The sequence below is a fragment of the Cyprinus carpio genome, chromosome A4 (assembly GCF_018340385.1).
Source record: "Cyprinus carpio isolate SPL01 chromosome A4, ASM1834038v1, whole genome shotgun sequence".
NCBI classification, from domain to species: Eukaryota; Metazoa; Chordata; class Actinopteri; order Cypriniformes; family Cyprinidae; genus Cyprinus; species Cyprinus carpio.
Window position 1 is genome coordinate 6,172,945 of NC_056575.1, and position 24,850 is coordinate 6,197,794.

At 36.5% G+C, this 24,850-nt stretch overlaps 1 protein-coding gene across 12 annotated transcripts in view; it reads left to right on the forward strand.

Annotated features, from left to right (window-relative positions):
- The window catches only part of LOC109075953 (ELKS/Rab6-interacting/CAST family member 1-like), a 191,814-nt gene that overhangs the window by 3,413 nt on the left and 163,551 nt on the right, over positions 1-24,850 (forward strand). For all 12 annotated transcript variants that reach the window (XM_042738654.1, XM_042738660.1, XM_042738706.1 and 9 more), the window contains exons 2-5: positions 6,196-7,104; positions 18,980-19,396; positions 22,801-22,875; positions 23,643-23,798. In XM_042738654.1, the coding sequence (XP_042594588.1) occupies positions 6,412-7,104; positions 18,980-19,396; positions 22,801-22,875; positions 23,643-23,798 (1,341 nt within the window). In that variant the 5' untranslated portion in view covers positions 6,196-6,411. The remainder of the gene's footprint in view (positions 1-6,195; positions 7,105-18,979; positions 19,397-22,800; positions 22,876-23,642; positions 23,799-24,850) is intronic.

A 24,850-nucleotide genomic window follows, 5' to 3' on the forward strand; every position in this document is an offset into this window, starting at 1 on the left:
TGATGGCAAATGAAATCTTAAATGTGACTGTTCATTCCCATTTCCGTGTTTACTATTAAATATCTAATATAATTTCATATATTTGTAAATTTTTAGATCGCTTTTGCCGTCATCGAACACTCACAATTCACATTATAATGTTGATCCTTTTATTATGAGATATCATTTAGCACAGTATGCTAATGAAAGCAGTGGTGTGATTTTCATGTGCGATGTCTCCTCAGTTTTGTGTCCTCTGCTGCCCCTATAGTAGGGCTGCACGATTAATCGCATGCATTTGTCACTGACAAGCTACGCAATATTCTGTTCATAATTGAGATTAATCGCATTCGATTATGAACATGATATTGCGTAGCTTGTCAGTGAACTACGGCTCTGTGTATTAACTGCCGCTCCCGTTTGAAAACAGGTGACAGACATTTACCACTAATCACGGAACCGGCTTTACTGATGAGACACGCATGACAAATGCATGCGATTAATCGTGCAGCCCTACCCTATAGCACACATCTCAGTGACTGCACTTTCATGATGTCTTTCACAATGACACCTACTACACCTACGAATGCAACAGCAACTCAGTGACTGTGCTGAACAGGCCAGACTCAAGCTGTCCAGATAGAAAGAGCCCAGCAGGATTCTGATCCTCCTGAGTCCCTCGTGTGGTTTAGCATGTCTGGTGAGGGAAGCCCATCTTTGACCTAATTAACTCTCGCAAACAGACGGACAGACACTGAACGAGAACCTGTCAGGCCAGAAGAAATGCACTTTCAACACTGGCTCTCTCGTTTCATGCTAGCAGGTCAGGACTGGAGATGAGAATTGATTCGTTGATCCAGAGTCTCAAAAGGAATGATGTGTTTGCTGAAGAGTTTGTAACAATATCTCTGGCTTATAGCTCTAAAGCTGTGGGTTTGAGAAATAGAAATCTGTAATGTGGTGGGAAACACTTTAGTGGTTCCAGCTAAGGTTTTGTTAAATAATTATTCTGTTATTATACAATATATAAATATACAATAAAATGACACAAACTTTAACTGAAATGAAAATAGAGAAAATATAAAATACAGAAAATATAAAAATAAAAACTTATTCAATATATATAAAACAAAAAATAGTATTATAATCTAGTAAATAGTATTTCTGTTATTAAAGTATCACTGATTTATCAAACAGTAGATAACACAAAACCAACATGAATCTGAGCCAACTAATGCAATGTGAAAGAGTCAAGGCAGGTGGAGGAAGACGGAATCAAACTCTGGTTCAGATGAACAATCGAACAGTGTGAAAACAGCCTGCGGCTACTTTGGCCTTGCAGAGCTTCTATTTAGATCCCGTATCAGAGGAGGGTGGTGGATCTTCTACCCTTGGTGATTCTCTAAAGAAAATTTTGAAATGCTTCACCTCTTCTATTTCCTTCATCCTCCAGAAAACTTCTTAGCTGACTTACAGAAGTGTTACTCCGTGAATCAGTCCCAAACTCTACAGACAGTCTTATCAACAGATAGGAAACACATTATTTTCTGCACTAAATTTTGAGTAAATAATGCGTAAAAACTGGCAATTTGTTTCTAATACAATTAAACAGTTGTGTATGTTCGCTGTAAAAATAAAATGATTAGTAAGTCATGGGCACCTATTTTTTTACATTACTTTAATTCATCATCTTTTTTTTTATTTGTTGTATCATGTGAAATTAACCTTGATTTAAGTCGGTTTAATGTAATTTAAGTTTAAATTACTTGCACAATCAAATTAAGGCAGCAACTGAAATTAAGTTTCCCATTATTTCTGTTAAAATAGTTTTTTTTTTTTTTTGTTTTTTTTTTTTTTAACATGATAGGATTTACTTTGAAACCATTTTCCCTCAGAAATTTCTTTATTTCATGGAAGTAAATATGAAATTTTAAAATAAAAAGACTGAAATAATATACTCAAATAATTGTTGCTTTATTTTTTGTCTTTGAAAAATGTGAAACATTGCAACGCTGCAAGGTCAGCCCAATTTTTATAAGAATTGGACACAGATTGTGGAACGGGTCATAGAAAAAACATAATCTTTGTTGCTAATTTTTCTTTTCAGTAAATCTCATTTTCTTCCATTTAATTATATTATGTAGGCCTAAATATCTGCATTATATTGACCATCAACCTCCACTGGGTTTCTAGATATCAATATCGGTTGTTTTGTCTTTGGCTGCTTGAGTTGTCACCCGTCTCATCCCTTACCATATTAGAAATAAGATCCTCAGGTTGCATATCTGTCAGATGTCTGATTTATGCTCCCACAGTTACCTGGATTTAGAAGGCAGAAGAGCAGTTTATGTGTGTAAGGATGTGGATTGAATGAAATGCACTGTGGTTGTAGTTGTTTGAATGCTGATGAATCAGTGCTGCCGACCAGATGTTCAGTGATGTGAAGTGACAGGCCGTCAGTCATCAGGCAGAGCGTTTTAAGTGAGCTCAAAGTTGACCTCTGTTCCCTCCTATAAATACAGAGGCAGAGGCAGGCACACACTGTCCCATTGATGCCATAACAGAGCTGGGGGGGGGCAGAACAATAGGGTTAGATGTTTGAGAAGGAGACCTTGCCCAAAAGATACTGTAATGCCAAGCGGCTAGTTTAAATTTACACCGTATTGATTATTTTATGCAGCTTTGTAGTTTGAAATGAGAGTTGCTGACTGTAATTTAGGGTAAATCATGCATTCTGACTCAGCACTCAAACCATTACTTTAAAAGATTTGACTCCATTTAACTGTATGTTGTGAGTCATGAGCGAAATAAAACACATTCCTTTTTTGGTGTGTTTATCGTCTGTATAGAAGTAGGGCTGGGTCATATATTGAATATTCCCAATATATTTGTTATGATTTTGCAGGCTATATAACATAAAGATACATCACAAATATTACACTATCAGTGAGTTTAATGTGCTTTTTAGTCAGTTATTAAATTTAGAGATAATAAAGAGACTTTTTTTTAATGAATGTTTTTTTTTTTAAACAAAGATTATTGGAGTACATCTTGCAATAAAATACTACTACCACATTTTTACTTTAAAAACATTGTTACTTGCAATTTCTTTGTAATAATTTGTGAAATTTACTAGCAATTTTTGAGTGAAAAAATAATTACTTTGAAACAATTTTCAATGTATAAATATATTTAGCATTTTGCATAAGAGGTATAAGCCAAAGATTGCATTTAAAGATAAATTTATGATTCAGTGTGTGCGTATTTAGTGAAAAACCTTGTTTTTTTATTATTTTAACTATACTTTTATTTACCTTCTGTTTGGTCACAACAGTTAATCTGATAACACTTAAGCAATTTCAGAATAAAATGCTTAAATAACAAGATTTTTTGGGTTATGAGCTCATTTATGAGTGAGAATAGCGTAATGGCATTTCTTGTGGAGTTTGAGTCAGTCTTTCTGCTGTTTTTGCTGTCCTCCATTCACATTAGTTTAATCTCTGATATCTCTCACTTTTGGAAGCTCTGCTTTTCCAGAGGCTTAAACATTCATTTTTAGTATTTGGAGAAGTTTTTATTTACTTTTGTTTGTAAATACCACTCTGTCTGTTCCAGATATATAAAAAATAAGTTTAATACTTTTATAGTTTCCAGTTCTGTTAGCAATTATAGTAAACATTGGTTTTGGCCTATTTTTATGTGTGAGGATTTAGGCCAAATGTAATGGAAACTTACTGTTCCATGAGGCAGCATTACTTTGTGAAAATCCCTATTGAAGAGCAGAGCAGATTGCTGTAATGGAAGGAGATATGGCTGTAGGGAGGGATTGAGAGATAAAGAAATGGAGGGAGGGTACCTTTTCTTGAAGTGTCCACTGTCCAGGTGTAATCCACCTGCTCGGGGCGAACCAGATGGCAAGGTCTGCCATAGTTCTTAAAGGAACAGTTCACCCAATAATATACAGTGTTTGGGCTGCAACTTTAAAACAAGTGTTCTTAATAATCAGGTAATAAAAAAAACATTTCTTGAACTGTAGAAATGATGTGGTGTACAAATTTTGTAGTGTGTTGTTGGTCCCCAAGCGACCGGCAACCCCAATTTCAACTCTGTCCCATCTCTCACACGTGTGATACATTCCCATTATTTCATTATTTCTCATTATTTCTCTCTAGAGTCTAGTTGTCCCGATCTCCTCAGATCTGCCGTTTAGCTGAAGCGTTGTGCCCTGTTCTGTCTTGCCCTCACCGCAATGAATCTTATGTTTCTGTCATGCTACGCGTATGCTCTGCTGATTTGAGCAGTTAAAATGGCAAATCTGCAGTTGTTGATTATATCTACATATTACATGTATACTTTAGGACTAGGATGATTAATGCATTAAAAAAGCTGTTACATAAGTGAGATAAGAGCAGGAATTTAAAACATGTGTTCTTGGCTTCAGGGAATGTGACTGGGTTAGACATGCCCACTGCTTTAATGATTTGGCTTCCGTTCGTCAGCAGCAGAGGAAGGAAATCTGTGGTCTTGCTGCCCCCTCTGCATCTTATCAGAAGCCGGCTCCATTCTCTACTTGAGTCTGTCACAGCTTCTGCAAACTGTTCCTCCATGAGACCGGACTGTTTTGATTCTTTACTCTGTATTCTTTGTATCATGTTCTGTATGACATGTTTTTGTATATGTTTGACAGTCCAGTTCCAGTGCAAAGTTTCACTCTGAAGTGTGTCTGCGGTCAACATATTTCACGTTGGGTTCATTTTCATGTAGATTTACTCCATTGAGACACATTGTGGCTCTGATGTTAGATTCTTTCCTAATGAGAGAGTGCGGGTATCTTGGCTTGGGCATGATCGCAGCCTCACTTAGTATTTTCCTGGCTTTTGGGATGGACCAAAACACGGCTCTAATGTCCACTTCCCAGCCTCTTCTCAATAAATTACCCTTTAGCTGCATTTGTGGCAAATATTAAGGTTTTATAATCTAGAACTTAAAAACCAGATGAATTGAACAGTCTATACCACTTCCCTTTGATTTAAAATGAGTTATATAGTGATAAAATAGCATTTATAGAAGAGATCACATATGAGTCCCATGTGACCTTGTATTGCTACAAAACAAAGATGTATTTTACAAGAGATAATGAAGTATTTCATCAGGGTTAAGCACACGACAAAAGGCAGCTGCCGCTTGTGGCTGGACTCAGATAAACAGTTCTTTTCTGAACGAGCTCATAGCTGTGTTCATGTGTGATTAGAGATTCGGTTTCAAGTTTCAGCCCCGTCAATGGCTTTGTGTTGATTAATACAGCAATAGCAGAGGCATTAAATTGTCTGTATAAGTATTTTATTTCCCTCTGTAATGAAGCACATAATGTCGGCCATGGTTCAACTATGGGTGTTACACATATATCCAGGTGTTATACTGAAGTAATCTGCCCCAAAATGAGGTGCCACAGTCTCTGTGAAAACCTCATGAGACTCGAATCAAGCAAGCCGTTTTTTCAGGTTGCACGATCAATGTTTAAAAAAAGTTTTTAAAGAAAAAAATAGCTTATTTTACAAATTATATTTTTAAATTCAAATGAATGACTAATCAGCTAATCATTCTTATGGAAGTCATACATAATTATTTCTGTAGATGCAATGTGCTAAAGGGGATGAAATTAAAGACAACAGGTAAACCAGAGCACACTGTTAGCATGCTAATTGAAGCACTGCATCTGAAAATATCTAAACTAAAAGAAATAAAAATATTAGAAAAAAAAATCTATTTTTGAACAGTAGTGTTCATGCCTTGATTACTGTCAGAGATTCAGAATGTTGTGTCATTCATACTTTTAAAATAAGTTTGCATGATATCAGCCCAGCTACAATTTATATGAAAGCTGTCAAATGTTATAGCAAGTTGCTGCTGATGAAGAAGGCAGAGGAAAAGACTATGTGAAGAGAGACGTAGAGCTGAGAGTGCAGTATGGGTATTGGACAGAAGCCACAGAGCTAAAGTAAATACAATGTGGCATGTGAGTGACCTACATAGAGTCCAGCGAAGGAGGTTAAAGCATACAGTGTGCCAGACCTGTTCATTAGCCTATTATTTCCTCTCTGAGAAGAGTGCAAGGCAGCAGATGCCAGGGAAAACTCTGCATGAGCACTGTTATCTCAATAAAAATGTGACAGGAATGGTTTTAACTCTTTGTCTCTATCTCTCTCTCTGTTGCAGGAATATAACATGACCAGATTAAACAGATAAAACCAGCCACTCTTCAACACCCAGAATCATATGGTGAAAATGAAACATCTGCATCTTTAAATGCTTTAAATAAGCCAAAAGTAGATCACAGACCCTTCAAGATTTACAGAAATCAACTAATTAGTCCATATCATCCTTTTCTCTTCACTTTTGCCCTTCTCCGGTCAAAAACCGGTCAAAACCGCCATGTACGGCAGTGGCCGATCCGTGGGCAAAGTGGAGGGCAACCACAGTGGGGGGAGCAATCAGAGTCCTGGTCGCTCGCCCCGTCTCCCTCGCTCGCCCCGTCTGGGTCACCGCCGCACCAACAGCACAGGGGGCAGCGGAGCTGGAGCGGGAGGTCCAGGTGGTAAAACCCTTTCCATGGAGAACATCCAGTCTCTCAACGCTGCCTATGCCACATCTGGCCCCATGTACATGAGTGACAATGAGGTAGTGGTGTCTGGCCCGGACCTGCCGAAGAGCACCATGACACTGGGCCGCTCGGGAGGACGGGTGCCTTATGGCGTCCGAACGACCGTCATGGGATCCAGCCCAAACATCTCCGCCGGGGCTCCCGGCTCCGTTTCCACTGATGCTATCGCGTTCGGAGACCACCATATGCCTTCTACCCTTGCGTCCACTGTGCCTCATTCGCTGCGCCAGGCACGGGACAACACCATCATGGACCTGCAGACCCAGCTCAAGGAGGTGCTTAGGGAGAACGAGCTCCTGCGGAAGGAGGTGGATGTGAAGGAGAGCAAACTCAGCTCTTCCATGAACTCCATTAAGACGTTCTGGAGCCCCGAGCTGAAAAAAGAGCGTGCCCTGCGCAAGGATGAGGCGTCGAAGATCACTGTGTGGAAAGAGCAGTACAGAGTCATCCAGGAGGAGAACCAGGTGAGAGGAGGTTTACGTGGATTTAAGAAATATTCGCAATGCATTTTATTTCTGTAATGTGACATATCTGAGTGAATCAGAATATTTGGCAGGAAATAATGTAGCCTTAGTTTTGATCAATTTTATGCTTGCACCTTATTAAAAAAAGAGGTAGGGATGCATTAATATTAAAATTCTGGCTGATAAGCCATTATTATTTTCAAGCTATGGTAAATAAATTACAAATAAACAACTAAATTTAAATGAATGTTCATTTTGAGATTTGCTAAAGATTACCTTTAACAGTGCTCTTAAATGAGGTTTGTAAAGATTAAGTAAATTAAAAGATTTAAAAGTTTTAGATGTTGGCAAAATAGAAATGAGCACAAATAATTAAATATACATTGAATTACATTTAATTTACATTTAACCAACATGTCATGCATCCCTAAATGTTGCTTTTTTCTAATCAAATTTTTTTCTTAATTAGATTTTGGTCAGTTAAGTGTCTAAATGTGGTTTCTCTTCTCTTCTGTAAGCTGGGATATACTGGTCTTTTTACTGTTCAGTAGCCAAAGGGCTTCATCTGCTGAAACGCAATTATACGAAATGGTGCACCTGGCACTGAGAAAAAAAAAATATTACTTGCAGAATGGATCTGATTACTGAAGAACATCAGTACAAGGCATGTTTAAGAAATAGCTCTATTTATCTTTTAGTGTTGTTTTCAAAAATGGCTTGCCAAGAGCCATCAAACATCTTGAATTAAGCTGATCTTTTTTGTTTTTACATAAAATGGACAACTGTTCAACAAAGTCTATATGACTTAGCTGCAGATTCCTGCTCTTTTCCTTTCAGTCTGACTTTTATTGTAGACTAACAAAGCATTTAAAAACATCCATTTCTCTTCTGCAGGCCATAGTTTAACACATGTGACATGTGCCGTTTTATTCTCCTTCATTCGTGCTGGATTTTAGCTCTGGTGTAAGCTGTAATTTAGCATTTTCCCATGTATTTTTAGGGCCTGCAGTCTACAGCATGTGGCATAGACATTAAATGTTATCGTTATACCACCACCTCTTTACAACAGGAAGATGTTTTTTATGTATTTAGTCTAGTCTATGCAAGTCTGGCATAGCCTGAGTTTTCACCATTGATATCTGGCAATGAATTTTTAGTCTAAGGAAAGACTGGCTGTACATCGCAGTGTCTGTAGAGTTAACGTTGAACTCAGTTGGATTTCAGAGACCTTTAACATTCAAATGGTCTTGCTGCATGTGACTCTGGCCCTGCATTGCTTCTGTCTAGGCTGAACACTTCGCAGGGCAATTAAGGTTGAATAACACAACACTTGAATGCTGCCTGAACAAGAGACCTCCTTACTGAAGTGAAAGTGTTGACTTGTGTCTCAATCTCGCGAATGCGCCGGCAGATCTCCACCAAATTCAAGGAATCCCTTCAGGGGTGGTCTCATTCGAAAGAGAACCTCTAGACATCCACTCGATTCGCATTTGAGAGGGTTCCTCGAGCTGAAGGGATCCCCGAATTTGGTGCGGATACGCCGTGCCGTTTTGCGGAGATATGGCTATTCAAAGTTTCAGTGGTTTTCCATAGACTTGAGCTTTAAAGAGTTTCATCCAGGTCACCAGTAGCAAACAATGGAGCACGCTCTGCTTGAAAACTAAGTAATTACACAATTTCAAGCATTTTGTCTGCATTATATATTCTGTCAAAAAAATAAATTCATATCGGCGACATATTCGCTGATACCGATATATTGGCAACAGGCTCATATCGGCTGATAATATCGGCAAAACGATATATCGGTCGGGCTCTAGTTTTAACCCATATGACACCCCACTCGGTCTGCTTAGTACAGTGAGCTGGAGTATTTGACTGATGAAGTCAGGTTCTGTCATCAGAGGGTTTATCTAGATGAACTAGATCAAGAATTAAAAGAACCTTGATCAGTTAAATGAACACGTAAAATTCTCAGGAGAGAGAGGCATTCAAAGGAGGGATAAAAGAGCAGGAATGAGTGGAATGAGGCTTGAATGCTCCTTTGAGACCTGTTCAATTATGAGACGTGACACAGCAAACCCCTTTAGTCAGCCAGCTCTCATTCATTTGCCTCCTCTGCTCATATCTCTCTCTTCATTCATTCAGCCCACATGCTAGTTCACTGAATTCATGAGCATGCTTTCTATCTCTTCCGTTTAGGGATGTATGAATAATAAAATTCTGGCTGATATGATAAACAATAATTATTAATAATTATTTTCTTTATTTTTTTTGACTGATTGTATAAAATTGTCTAATTAAAAAAAAATATATATTTTCTTTTGTCTTAAATAATGAAAGACTGTTTGACTAATAAAATCAGTTGTTTTAAATGCTTAAAGTGAATTTAGACATCACAACATTAAATACAGTATGAAAATGGATTTTAATTTGAGATTTGTATTAAACAGTGTTAATAATTATTAGCATTTATAGAGATTAAGCAAACATTAGATGATGACAAAGGTAATCTAAATGTAAAAAAAGCATTCACAATTAAATGTATTGGCAAAATATATATAACATTTACTAATAATTTTATAGAATAGATATAGAAAACTAAAGTTAACTAAAATTTACTTTACTCCCCCAAAAAACTCTTTCTCCCACAGCACATTGAAAACATCCCACAACACACCCACCATCATCAACAACCACCACCACATTACATCATCCCAAAAAACAAAGCAACCGAGCCAATCGGGTGTCCATACGTGTGTGTTTTCCATAAGCGATTATCTCTGCCCTCTGAGGAAGTGAGAACAGATGGCAGACGTGGCTCCTGATGCGCTTACTGTAGTAGTGTTGTAAAAGGTCCAAAGAATCGCACCCCAATCCCACAATCTCCTTATCAAGTAGTGTCACTTTTCACAGCCAAGTTCCGCCCACACTAATATTCACCGTTCCGGTCAGACTGTTTGTTCCTAATCCAAAATGTTTGAGTCACATAGTCAGATGAGATGAGAACAGATAGTGTAGGGGTTTGTTTGCTGTGTCATGTCAGTAAATGTAACCTAGAAGGGTAGCAGATGGTCAAGGGTGGAGTCAGGGGTCATCAGGCTCCACACTCTCTCTCAGATGGAAATAAACATCACATGTTAAGCTCAATGACTAAGAACCATGAAAATATCTTGCATGATTTTCTTCTTCAAAGCTTCCTGTCATCCTGCTTGGCCTGATTACGGTTTGTGGGCTGTATTTACTCATTATGTAATAGATAATTAGCTCATTACTCACAGCAGAATGACTGTGTCATACAATATGCTGTGTGTTTACACTGTAGGATCATAATGGAGCAGGACCGTATGTAATGCTGCTGTGCCATATTAGACAGGAGAACAAAAATCAACATGTTGTAACAAAATATTAAAGATTAAGAGATTCAAGATTTAACTTTAATATTTGGTCTCTCAATCTTGAACATCTCATGAGCGAGGTAGTAAAAGTCTAGAAGAAAGAATGCAGGGACGACAGATCATATTTTTATCCGTTCTCACCACGGGACTGTGAGCTGCTGCTCTTTGGCAGACGCGGTGGCCCTTATATGGAGTCTGGTCATGCAGGATAGGTGTGGAATGAACAGAATCTGTGCATATGGTTACACAGACCTCCTCTTCGTCTCCTCTACTTTACTGTCCCGCTCTTTCTCACTCTGTATAGTTTTCATGTAGGGAAAACACTGAAAAGTTGGAGTATGAGAGGCATTGAGACGAACAGATGGGAGAGAGAGAGAGGAAAAAGAGATGGTATATAGATGGTTCTTGTAGCTTTTAGAGGGTCCATAACTTGGAAAAAAGGTTTGTTGTACAACAGTAGGTAGATGAACTTTTAAGCCTTATGTTTAGGATCTCTGCTACTTTGGATGCTGAGTGTGACTACTAAAAGGGAGTGAGAAGGGAGCAGGTTTGCTTTGTCCACTACTGCTGTACTTCCCAAAACCCCCACTGACTGTGCAGATGGCCCCTCTGATCAGCTCCATTCTTCCTGTCAGTCAGCAGGAGTCCCGCCCACCTTCAAGGTGTTTATACTGTACCTACATGTTTATCTTTATTTGGACATTCCAACAGAACCTAGAAGAAGCTGAAGTGGTCTGCTGTAATTGAAGTAATGTTGTACAGTGGTTATGGGATATCAGTTTCTAATCAGGCAAAGAGTTAGATGTATTTCTAAAATCAAAAGAAAAAAAATAACAAAGAAAATGAGGACTATTTTCTGGACCATTAAGATTTTTTTTTTTTTGCATTGTTGCATTTATTTTCATGGCAATTATGCTGATTTCCTTTCACAATTGTCCGTAGCATTTAATTTGTAGAATTTATTCTACTAGATTTAATTTGAATATATTTTGATAAAATAAATTCATACATATATTGTATTGTGTACATTACAAGTATATACATTTTATACAATTAATATACATTTTTATTTTAACAAATTTTATACCATTTTATATATTCATTTTTTAAAATGAGATTAATGAGAGATAAATGAAATACAGTATAAAATTGACTATAATAATAATTTTGTTGGCCTATTTTATCATTGTTAAAATAAACTAAAATTAAAAATTCAGTACAATAAATACTAGAAATGATCATTTTAATTTGTGCCTCGAAATAGGCCAACAAAATTATTATTATAGTCAATTTTATACTGTATGTCATTTATCTCTCATTAATCTAATTAATCTCTCTCTCCTCTCTCTCTCTCTCTCTCTCTCTCTCTCTCTCTCTCTTCCTCTCTCTCTCTCTCTCTCTCTATATATATAATCACGATTAATCACATCCAAAATAAAAGTTTTGTTTACATAATATATGTGTGTATACTGTGTATATTTATGTATATATAAATACACACACATGCATGTATATACTTAAGAAGAATATGTTATGTTTATATATTAAATAGAATTTATATATAATATACAAAATATAAGAATATAAATATATAAATGTATATACATGTAAATATTTTCAAAATATATACCGAATGTGTGTTTATTTATATATACATAATAAATAAAACACAGAACACATACATATATTATGTAAACAAAAAATTTTTATTTTGGATGCGATTAATCGTGATTAATCATTTGACAGCCCTAATATATATATATATGAGAGAGAGATTTCTAATGTTAAACTGTTAAACTGGCCCTACGTATTTTAATGTTATAATTTTTATACGTTTTTGGCTTGCTATTTCAATTCACATGTAAACCCGAAGAACAAAATCAGACTTTTAACATGCAGCCACTTTTAATCTGCTTTGCTCTAATTGAAAATGTCTGTTTTTAAATTATTATTCCCATCCTATTACACCCTCCCCTCTTCACATCTGGTTAATTACATAATCACATTCAGTTGTCTGGCTTTGCCTTCCTTCGAGGGCTTCATGACACAGCAAGTCTCTGTTGCCATGGTAGCCTTGCAATAGCAGACGCTCTGCAAGAGCCGGCCCAGTTCTCAATGAGCCCTTTGAATCAAACTGTGGAGATTTCCTTTCCTCAACTCCATTAATATCAACTTTAAATACTGAAATTCGGCAGTGTTGTATAGAGACTGTCCTCGGATATTAATGTCTTTTTAACCACCAGTATGCATTTTAAAGTTGCATTTTGTAATATGTGGACATGAATTGTGTTTATTAATGAAAGTTTATAGTGTGTGTTCTTACAGGCATTTTAAGATCTTTGATGACCAAGCATTTGAAAAAGCTAGGATGAGCTAGAGCCTTGTACGATGCATGTGTGAATATTACAGATGACCTAAAGTCTGTGCCGACTCAAGGCAGGAGACAAGCTCTAATTGCTACAGTGGAACTGAATGACGGGCCTGTATTGTGATGGTGACCTGCAGGGTCTGACTGTGCTACTGGAAGGTTTCGAGGCGAGTCGATCGGGACACAATAGTGGCCCATAGGAGGCTGAGACACAGACAGACATGAAGAACAGAGCTAATTGGAGAGATCTAGACTTAAAGGGGAAATGTCATGGAAAATAGGACTTTCCTTTCCGGTTTGCTCTTTTAAAGAAGGATTTTGATGTACCAGGCATAATCTGACCGATTCTTTTCCCAAACCATTCAGTTTCTTTATTGTTCCCTGTTTTGGAAAAGAGATTAAAGAAAGTAATACAAATTCTTTTAATTGAAAGAATAGAATAGTTCAGGCCATCCAATATGTACATGACTTTGTTTCTTAATTCGAACAGATTTGGAGAAATTAAGCATTACATCACTTGCTCAGTGCAGTGAATGGGTGCCGTCAGAGGATCCACTGGTGAGCAAGTGATGTAATGCTACATTTCTCCAAATCTGTTCTGATTAAGAAAGACACTCATCTACATCTTGGATGGCCTGAGGGTGAGTACAATTTCAGCAAATTTTCATTTTCATTTTTCAAGCTTTTTGTGCTGTTAAAGATAGATGTCAATGACTCTATCACCTGATACCACAGCCTCTGTGTGCTGTTGGTTTGCCGTTGAGTTTCCTCATTAGTCTGCCCGCACACAGGGAATGGAATCAATTAATTAGTGCACTTGCTATGATTTATTCATGATGTCGATTCATTGTGAGGAATCACCTCACCAGGTAGGAAAGAGCTCAGTAGGCATGGTGGTAAAAGCCAGTCAAACAGTGGAAAAACACCAATCGTTTAACCATCATCCATTGTTTAAAAGTCAGTCGGAATTTCTGTTTGCAACTCGTTATACTTATGTAATATGACCTTATTGAGTAAAAGAGCAAGGAAAACAATATAGAAAAGGACTTGTTTTTAACTATTTGATGATATTTAGATTGTTAAAAGTGGGCATTGTATACACTATATATTATATACCAGATTTAGCCTGACCATGTTTGGTACAACAGTGCCTAAGTAGCTATAGCTAGCTGTTGGATAAAAACATCCAGACCTTCTTCAGTACTCATGAAAGTACAATTTTTAATATGGAAAATATATATCTCTGTAAGATAAAACGTCTTTTAACCACACTGGATTGTCTAATTATGCTGTGAAATGTGCTGTGTTAAAGGGAGGTGTGGCTCTAGCATTTTTGTGTGGGATTCTGGTTCTCTGGAACATGTTAGTTGAAGGGCTGAATGAGTTTGTGCTGATTGGCAGAGCACCTCAGGTCATTCACTGTGGCCCAACCAACATTCATAGAATGCTGGCGGGCTGTTAAGGGTCAGAGTTCGCACATGCTCGAGATTACAGCCTCGCCGTATACTTGTTATTAGGAAAACAAGGCCCAACGCTTGTCAATCCATAGTTTAGGTTCATTTAGAGTCTTCTGAAGACTGCGGGCTGCTGTGAAGTATCCCATCGCAGTTGAAATATCCAGCGGATTCCTCAGCCGTCTTTTTTCCCTCTCCGCTGCATTCTGTGGTTTGGCATTCCCTTGAAAACATTCCATCTGTGGGGGTTGGACCGGGAAAGTCTGATCCTTCTAGTGAGGAAAAAAAAAACAAACACGTGGAGGAAAGTGGGAGGGTTGAAGAAAGGCCTGTTAGCAGCTGCTGCAGCTTCCAGTGAGATGAATGGAAATGCTAACTACTATTTTTTTCGTTTTATTTTGCCACTGTCTATTCTTTTAAGCAGTCCTGAATCTTTTGCCTGAGGCTGACCGATAGCTTTTTGTGTGAGTCTGAGGCTCCGTCCTCAGGCGATGGACTTGTAGCAGTAGTATGTGAGCACAGCTGTCTGTCATACTGTCTGGACTGTGTGTGTTCTGTGTGGCTGGTCTTGTGTGGGACCCTCGAGCCTGGAAAAGGGAAGTGCCTGGCATCAGCAGTAAAGTTTATATTTGAAATAAAATAAAAGTGCAAAGACCAGTTATAAATATAACCCAACTCACTAGTGTTTAGCAGATGCTAATCATTGGAACAAATCTGGAGAAGTTTATCATTACATCACTTGCTCACCAATGGATCCTATGCAGTGAATGGGTGCCGTCAGAATGAGAGTTCAAACAGCTGATAAATACATCACAATAATCCACAATACAACTTCAGTGAATCAATTACTGTCTTGCGAAGTGAAAAGCTGTGTGATTATAAGAAACAAATCCATCATTAAGGCTTCTTAACTTTTAAACTATTGCCTCTGGTCAAAATACGAGTCCATAATCCATAAGAAAACTTCCTCCAGTGAAAAGGTCCATCTTCTGTTGTCCTCTCACATCAAAATCCACTGACACATTTGTCTTGAACTTTTTTGGACTGCTTTTGCTTGTAAACCATGTTTGATCTTTGCATATTTCTCTCCTGATTCAGATTAGACAACAGTTTCACTGGTGAAAGCAGTATTACAGATAGAGGACTCGTAATTTAGCCGGAACCAAAGGTTTGAAATGAAAAGCATCTTACTGATGAATTTGCTTTTACAAAAATGCAGCTTTTTGCTTCAAGAGATGTTGATCGATGGACTGGATTTGTGTGGATTACTTGTGGATTATTGTGATGTTTTTTTATCAGCTGTTTGGACTCTCATTCTGACGGCACCCATTCACTGCAGAGGATCCATTGGTGAGCAAGTTGTGTAAACAAGCAAGTGATGTTCATTTTTGGGTGAACTATTCCTGTTTTAAAAGTCACAAAATCCCCAAAATAAAATGTAGTAGTTTAAATGTTTTGTGATTTTGAAACTTTTGTGATTGAGGGTGGATGTGATAAAGCAGGGGGCCTCTTTGCATATTTGGGTTGAATGTCTGCAGGAAATGTCAATCCCAGTGCCCAATCATTATAGTGTAGTGATAGTGTAGGAGTGGAGATTAGAGACGGGACAAGACATGGGACAAACCTTTCCACCAGACAGGATACGTGATGTGGAGTGAAGAGATATGGAGTGGAAATAAAAGACACGATGGATGTCTTCAGTTGCACAGACTGCTATCAATGTGTGTGAGAGAAATCCAAACCACTGCATACTCTGATAAATGATTTGTTGATATTACTATTGATCTGATGTTTGTGTCTGATCAGGGTCTGCTCACATTTATAGGCCCATAGGAGGTGTTCAGACTTATTTTTGCTGGTCTTAGGTTTCAGTTAATTGGCATTTTAATATAATATTGCCATATCAGGCATGTACAAAGCCTGAAGGCCTGATGATAACTTCATTATCCTGCAGCGGTTCTTGTAAGAGCCTTTAGATTCACTACTCCATAGAGGCCTGTTTGCAATCTGTTCTCATGGGCCTGCCCTTTTCACCTCTGTCCCATCTTTGTGCCTGCTGTCCCATCATGCCTCTGACACCTATCTCAGTGCCTGACCCTGCTTGTCAGCCTTTTAGGTTTTCTTTAGCACAACTGGCACTTTTATGTTAATATGTAAAGAATTAAATGATTAAACTGAAGATTTAAGATGTGTTACTCTAGATCCCTTCTTTGTCCTCACAGATTTTATTCCGCTTCATTTTGAGTTAAAGGCTGGCTGATACTTCATATTGATTTCTGTGTGCCTTGTCTTGCTCTTTAGAAGTGATTTCACAAGTACTGATTAAATCTGTTTTTTTTTTTTTGTGAAAGATGTTTCATATAGTCCTTTAAGAGGTCAAGATTTAAACAGGTCTGTTTGGGAAAGTGCCCTTAATAACAATATGAAGCGTCATGTTTAATGTGAGTTTTGTAATGACAAATTATATGCATTATTAAAAACTACAATTACAGCAGTTATATAAAATTCATTATGTTTAATTTTACTTCTTAAAATCAAATTTTTCAAATTTACAATTCTGCATTCTGTTTGCTACCTCCGTTTTCAGTTTTGCATTATATACAGTTTATTCCTTTAATAATTAATAAATATTTTTATTTTAAATGTACATGTAAAAATTTTGCAATTATGAAAGTCTGTACTCTATCCATATATAAACACATTTTATTCATTGTATGTATTTTAATTGTTTTAATTATAAATATTTATTCATTCATTTGTATATTTTCATTATATATAAATTATATTTATTAATTTCAAATTTAAATGTAAAAATACTGACTTATAATTTTCACATTTTTAATTACTGTATTCATATATAAATAAATGTTATTTGTTTTATACATTTTAATTATTTAATTTAATTTATAAATATTATTTATTCATTTCATTTTGTTTTATTTATAAATATTTATTTGAATGTAAAAATAATATAGAAATGTGACAATTAAGATAGAAGTACTGTATCCATATATGAATACATTTTAATACATTTTAATTAATTAATTTATAAATATTTATTCTCTTAAATGTATAAATAAACAACTAAAAAACATTACAATAATAAAAGAAGTACTGTATCTCTATATAACTACACTATACCTGTGTTATTTGTCTCTGCCTCTCTTCCTTCTGTCTTTTTCTCTCACTTTTTCTTTTCCAAGCGCACACACATGCACACACAACAGAGATAACAGCAGCCAGAGGAGATTAATGAATAATGCAGAGTCCAGTCTCTGTGGTGCCATTACAAACTGTTGAGAATATAAAGTCAATATTTATAGAGTAACACAGCCATCAGTGTCTCTTTCTGTATACGTGTGTATAATTCAAAGTCTTTCACTGATGACCAAAACTCACTTTTTTTTATTAGACTATTACTTTTGTAAGGGAGGTGTATGGTGTGTTTAAGGTGCCTGTTTTGCATCACAGACAGGTGTGTTTTCTTGAGTGGCTGTATTTGTGTTCCAGGATCAAGCCAAAAAACATGCTGTCCTCTTCTTGTATGTAAATTGGTTAATCATGCTAAAAAGGAAGTGAAAACACCTTCTGTCTCACATCAGAAGTTCATAGAGGAGCACATGTTGCTGTCTTCATGTGGAAATCAGACTAAAACATGCACAAAGAAATGAATACTACCATCATTGTCATCGTACCTGCTTAAATTGAACCACTCTCTGTCTTGTTACACGTGTGGAAAGTTTTTGCAGTAACGTTTTTCTGCAGTGTAAGGGAAAAGGGTGCTTGTAACCACGGTGATCCCTGCAGACATATTCATGACAATTCTTAAATTCATGCCCTCTGGCCTTCATGAACACCTTCTTGTTCCAGCATAGCTCTTCTAACTGCTTTTTTGGTCCTCTGAGGTACTCTCATGAATCCCACTCCTTTGGGACTTGTTGTTCAGTGTGGTTGGAGAGCGTGGCCTGTGTTTACCCCGTGGTCTCGAGAGAGCTGCTCCAGGTGGAAGTAATAGCCGTATGTGTTTAGAGCTCTAAAAAGCATTCAAACCTCCAGAGATTCAGTGTCCTGAGTAGATTCTAACAGCTGATGTGGTGTTTTGAAAAAAAATCTCTGGAGAAGTTTAGGTTTTAGGGAATTATAAATATGATCATTTATTCTTTTTGTGTATGAATGAGAGTATCTTAGAGTACCTTAGCTCTTATTTAAATCAGTCTGTAGTAGTGTTTTTTTTGTTTGTTTACTTATTTTATTTACTTATTTTTGTTCTTATTTATTTTATTTCATTTGTTTTTAGTCTATTTATTATTTTTATGTTTTTATTTATTAATTCATTTATTATTTATTTGTTTTTATTCATTTATTTTCTTATTTTTATTTTTGTTTGCATTTATTTATTTATTTATTTATTTATTTATATAATTTTTTTTATTTATGTCTGTTTTTATTACTGTTTAGTTGTTTAGGTTTTATTTATTTTTGTCTGTTTTTGTTTCTTTTTAATTAAATCGACAGACTTAATATATTGTTTTAAAATGTGTTCATTCCTTTATTACATCAGATAAACATTTCCAGATATAGCCAGAATTTTAGTATCGCTAGTTTGTCGCAGGAGACCATTATTTACATAAGCTTTCTTTCATTTGTTTCATCTGCAGCATATCCAGATGACCATCCAGGCCCTCCAGGACGAGCTGCGGATCCAGAGAGATCTGAACCAGCTGTTCCAGCAGGACCCCAGCGTTCGTCCTGGCGAGCCCCTGACCGCCGAGCTGACTGAGGAGAACTTCCAGCGGCTGCACGGTGAGCATGAGCGGCAGGCAAAGGAACTCTTCCTCCTGAGGAAGACTCTGGAGGAGATGGAGCTGCGAATCGACACGCAGAAACAGACACTGTGCGCCCGAGACGAATCCATCAAGAAGCTCCTGGAGATGTTGCAGAGCAAAGGGCTGTCGGCCAAGGCCAACGAGGAGGACCACGAGCGGACACGGAGGTTGGCCGATGCCGAGATGCATATCCATCACCTGGAAAGCCTTTTGGAGCAGAGAGAGAAGGAAATAGTCTTGCTGAGGGAGGTGAGAGCACCGAAGAACCTCAGAAAACCATCATACAATACTTATGCAACCTTTAAACCTCTTAACTGTCACCTCTCCTTTTTGAACATAGATGTGAGCTTAAATGGTTGTAATTCATGAATGCTTTGTAATACAGTTGGTCTCTTTTTAAAGAAGACAATCAGCAGATTATTGCTGAAGAAAAAGCATTTCAAAAAATAAAAAAGTTATAGAAGTTCATTGTAAAAAGTACTGTACTAAAAACTACAACTTTAAATAAATATATTATAATAGTTATTTATATTTATTATTTTCATATAAAAATATCTAAATAATAAAAATACAAATTCTGAAATAAAAAATCTAAAACTACTATAAAATAAAAGCCGTATGTCAAACTAAGTTAGGTTCCAAATTTGTAGTTGATATCACAAAAATTGTGGTTCCTGAGATTTTGTTTAGGCGCTATACCAAAAATAGCCACCGGGTGACACCCAAGCTCCACTGATTTTTAAGAAAAGTATTTTTCTGTCACAAATGAATAAAATTCTGTCACAGTATTACTTCTGTCTCAAAATAGTCACCAAATATGGACTTTTGAGACTCAGACTTTTCCAACTATACGTGTTTTGTCAAGATTAGAATAAGTTTTAAGTATAAAATATTGTATTAAATTTTGTAACATGACACTTGACATTAGGGGGAGGAGCCAGCTAAAAGGATTGAAAGCACCATTTCATGGTAACAATGTCCGATTTCAAAACGGTTTTCACAGGATGAATTTTGAGTGTTTGAATGATATATCATGATTACTAAAATCACTGACAGTTAACAGGTTAATCAACCAAACAGTAAAGTGAAAACAAATCTGCTATTCACTAGCATTAAATATGTCAACTTAGCAACATTTAAACAGCTATTGTGGATTGAATAACAGAACCAAACAGCAGCTCTGGGAACGATGCTGACAGTACTTGGTCATTTATCCAGAGATGATTCGCAGTAAAATGTTTTCACTAAGACTCCCAGTTATGGTGATGATGAATCAAGGGCTCTAGATTAGTCATTTTAAACTGCGCCGGACGAGCAAGCTTAACCGAGAGAGAACGAGAGAGGGAAACCTGTTACAAATTGAAGGCATTGAACATTGTTGCTATAGAAACGGGAGAGACTGAAAAGAACACTGATGAAAGGAGACACAGATGTTGCTGAGAGTAAAAACTGTTAATGTGGCAGGTGACACATTTATCACATTTAGTTTAGTAGTTTATCTCGAGGAATGAAGCTGGTTGAAGTTTATTCAAGTTCAACTGAAATTCAGTTTTGTTCAGTCAGATTTGTTACATAAGTTTAGTTTGTAATACTTAACCCTGAAGAGAATTAGCTTTTGAGTAAAGGTTTCCAATGTGGATTTCCAATGGGCTTTTAGCATAGCAGTTTTTGATTTATAAGTAAGATAAGAGATTCATTTTTTGTTGACAGATATGTGATCATACTTTAGTTGTTGAATGTTGCTTATAAGTTGGACTCACAAGGACGTGAGTTACTGTCCTTTATGAATCAAGCAAACGTTTTAGTGCTAATTTGCTATTTGTATCCTTTTATCTTTGTCGGAATGAGATACGAGGCTGATATAGTGGTTATGTAGTTCTGAAAGGAGTTCTGTCTGGCATTCTCTCTTTGTATGTTTGTCAGGCACCTTCTGAGACAGCCAACAGTCAATAGCAGGACTTTGGCTACAGTGACATCTAGTGGCCAGTTGATATAATGGCACAATAAACTCTAACTAGTCTAGGACACACACAGCTTATCATCACACTTTCTCAATTGGTTGTGGGAGATAATATGCAGGACTTGGCAGTACTACACTCCTATTGGTAGCTTCTATATACATAAGTATAATAAGTATGTATAATAATTTTGTGATACATAATTATCACGAAAAAGAAACCTTCACAGGGCGATCAGGATTTTATTTATTTGTTTACATGATGTCCACATATATGCTTATTACATGCCTACAAACAACCCTCTGAACTACTGCTGTTCAAAAGTTTGGGGTCTGTGAAATTCTTTATTGTTTCTGAAAAGCCTTTTATAGTCTCTTACATAAATACTGTTGTGAAATATTATTACAATTTCAGAATGATTGTCAAAATTAATAATCAGAATGATTTCTGACTTGGAACTACCTGTGGATTTAACTTTTTTTTTTTTTTTTTCTGCCTAATATTTTGTGGAAACTGTAATACTTTTTTTTTTTTTTTTTTTTTTTTTTAGAATTCTTTGATAGATAGAAAGTTTAAAATAACCGCATTTTATTTTAAATTATATTTTGTGACATCTTAAATGACTTTACTGTCAATTTTGATCAATTTAATGCATCCCTGTAGTATATAGTAGTAGATAAGTTATTGTAATGTGCTGTGGGCTCAGTGAGTTTAGTGCCACTTAATGCAGTAATGCATGATTAAAGTGTTAGGTGAAGTCTGGGCTAAAATAAAGAATTGGACAGAGATCAGAGGAGCATTTCAGGTTATTTATTGGGGCCTCCAGTTGGACTTCAGAGAACGGGGGAAATAAACTAATAGCCCTTCTTTTAATCTAGTGATTTAAAATCCTTCTTTTGCCAATGCCTTACTGGAACTGTTAGTAAAAATGGCCATGTCATGGAAAATGGGAATTTTCCCCTCTTTTATTCTTTTAAAAGCATTTGGTGCATTAAATAGACATACTGTTACATTCACACTACAGACCTCCCTCCCAAAACCACAGTTCAGTGCCTCTTCTATATTTGGCAGCAGTATTCATTTACGTATACAACTCTTAAAGGTGCAGTGGGAAAAACAGCCCTAAATCACATTTTGACTAATGTTATAAGGGAATATAAGTTTTTTTTTTTCATGAGCATTTTTGATTTCAGCTGTTATAACGTCCTGGGAATAGATAGTGATGATGTAGCTCTTTTAGATGTGAATATTATTCAACAGCATCTTTCAACAGTTACATTTCCTGAGGCACTGCTCTGCTTTCCATATGCTTCTCACGACTCCAAACGTGTAGATGCATGGCTGTTTTTCCATGCATGTCTGTGTGGATTCATATCTGATGGGTTTGGTGTCCAGACTCACTATATTTGTCAGTTGCTCAGTACATTTTCTTTTTCATAAGGGACTCAGTCATGAATAAACACTCAAACCAGCAGACTGAAAGTGTCTCTTCTGCCTCAGATGCTGTGATATCAGTGTGCTGAATTTACAGTTTGGCTGTGTAAATCAGAAGTCTGGGTTATTTTATTATCAGTGTTTGGGGTGCACATAATGTGGGGTGGTATGGATCCTCATCAACTGATGGCTGCCAGTAGAGGAAGCTGTTATTATCCTGTGGTTTCTCCTCACAATCCTCATCTCATGTTCTCTCCTCAGGATCTCCACCGACGATTTGAGGGGGCTCCAGAATCTGCCAAAACCAAGGCCCTGCAGACTGTCATTGAGATGAAGGCAAGTGTGTGTATGTTTGTGTGATTGGTGTAAGTAAATCCCAAACTCTAGCAGGACTGATTGCTTTAAAAATAATGTTACCTAAACTATTAACTATTCTCATATTCTGTTTCATTCTTTTATATTCTGTGATATCAGGTCAGTTTTGTATTTGTACGCTAGTGCTCGAAAACTTGGAGTTTTTTTATTTATAATTTTTTTTTTTTTAAAGGAATGAATACTCATCAAGGAAAAATGTAACTGATCAGAAATGACCGTGAAGACATGTATAATATTACAAAAGAATTCTGTTTCAAATAAATGCTGTTCTTTTGAACTTTCTATTCATCAGAGAATCCTAATGCATCCAAAAATGCATAATGGTTTCTACAAAATTATTAAATAGCACAACTGTTCTCAATATTGATAATAATAAGAAATGTTTATTGAGCAGCAAATTAGCATATTAGAATGAATTTATTTTTAGGATCATTTGACACAGAAAACAGCTTTTCCAATATAGGAATACATTGCATTTTTTTTTTTATTTAAAGTGATTTTTGTTAGACAAAATACCATAGAATTTTAATATAAGCTGTTTATAGGTTAGCGGCTATACACTCTTAACAATCAAGGTTCATGTGGCATCTATAGGTTCCATAAAGAACCTTTAACATCCCCTTGATTAAACTGTCCCCTTGATAAGATATTAAAAGTTTTGCACCTTCATGTCCTTCATTCCTCTGCTTTGTCCATCTCCTCCTCAAATATCTCTGTGATCTCTGCAGGATTCTAAGATCAGTTCTCTGGAGCGCAGTCTGAGGGACCTGGAGGACGAGATACAGATGCTCAAGTCAAACGGGGCTCTCAGCACAGAGGAGAGAGAGGAGGAGATGAAACAGATGGAGGTCTACCGCAGTCACTCCAAGTTCATGAAGAATAAGGTAGAACCTGCAGCTCATGGGAACTACAACTGTTTTGCTTTTTAACCTGTGCAGGTCATGTGTTATTTGAACACAGATTTATTGTTTTTGACTCTTTGGTAGGGTTGAATTTTACCAGACATCATGTGGTGTTGCTAATATTTACTCTGATACTAGTGTTATGGTATGGTGTGTATCGCAGCTGGTTAAAGGAGTATGAAAATGCCTACATTTTTGATGTGAATATATTGTTATCATTGCTAACTTTTTTGACGTTGCATTTTAAATTGGTTTTTATTTTTGCTTTTATAGTCTTTATTTTTGTTTATTTTTAAATATTCTATTCTATATGTATAAGTATATATTTTATAGGTTTTTATTTTTTTATTTTCTATATTCAAATATTGTTTTTCTTTAGTAAACTTTCCATTTAGTTAAAAATTCCCCATTTTTATTGACATTTAATTGCAGCTGAATGGCTAAATTATAACCGCATGGCCTGTGCGGTGAATTCTGATTGGTTTGGTTGCTGATAACAACAGGTGAACGTGGGTGATGTTTGGATGGGCGCAGGGTGAGCATGTGAGTTGGTTGTTGCAGTAACGGCACCCTCTCCTAACAGGTAGAGCAACTGAAGGACGAACTGGCACAGAGCCAAGCTCAGGGCGAGGAGCTGAAAAAGCAGGCGGCTGAGCTGCAGCAAGAGGTCTCTGCCGTAAGAAACTCAGAGAACCGGCTTAGAATACGCACAGCTCTGTTTCCCTCACCAGAGAGGCCGTCTCGCCCACTCAGACCCAAAATAGAGATTCATGCTAAGCCCGCAGACTGACTGACACTTTAGCTCATCTTAATTTTAGTTTAGGTAAAATAATTGTGTTATGCACTTTTGCCGGTTGTGTTGTGCTATCGTTTTTTTGTCATATTTTTTTTATAGTTTGTTTATATGTATATTTTAAACTTATTTAAGTAAGTTTCTAAGAGAACATTTCTAATTGTCTTTTAAGTTGAAGTTTCTCATATAATATTATAATTTATATATATATACACATTCTTTTCTATTTATTTCATTGACT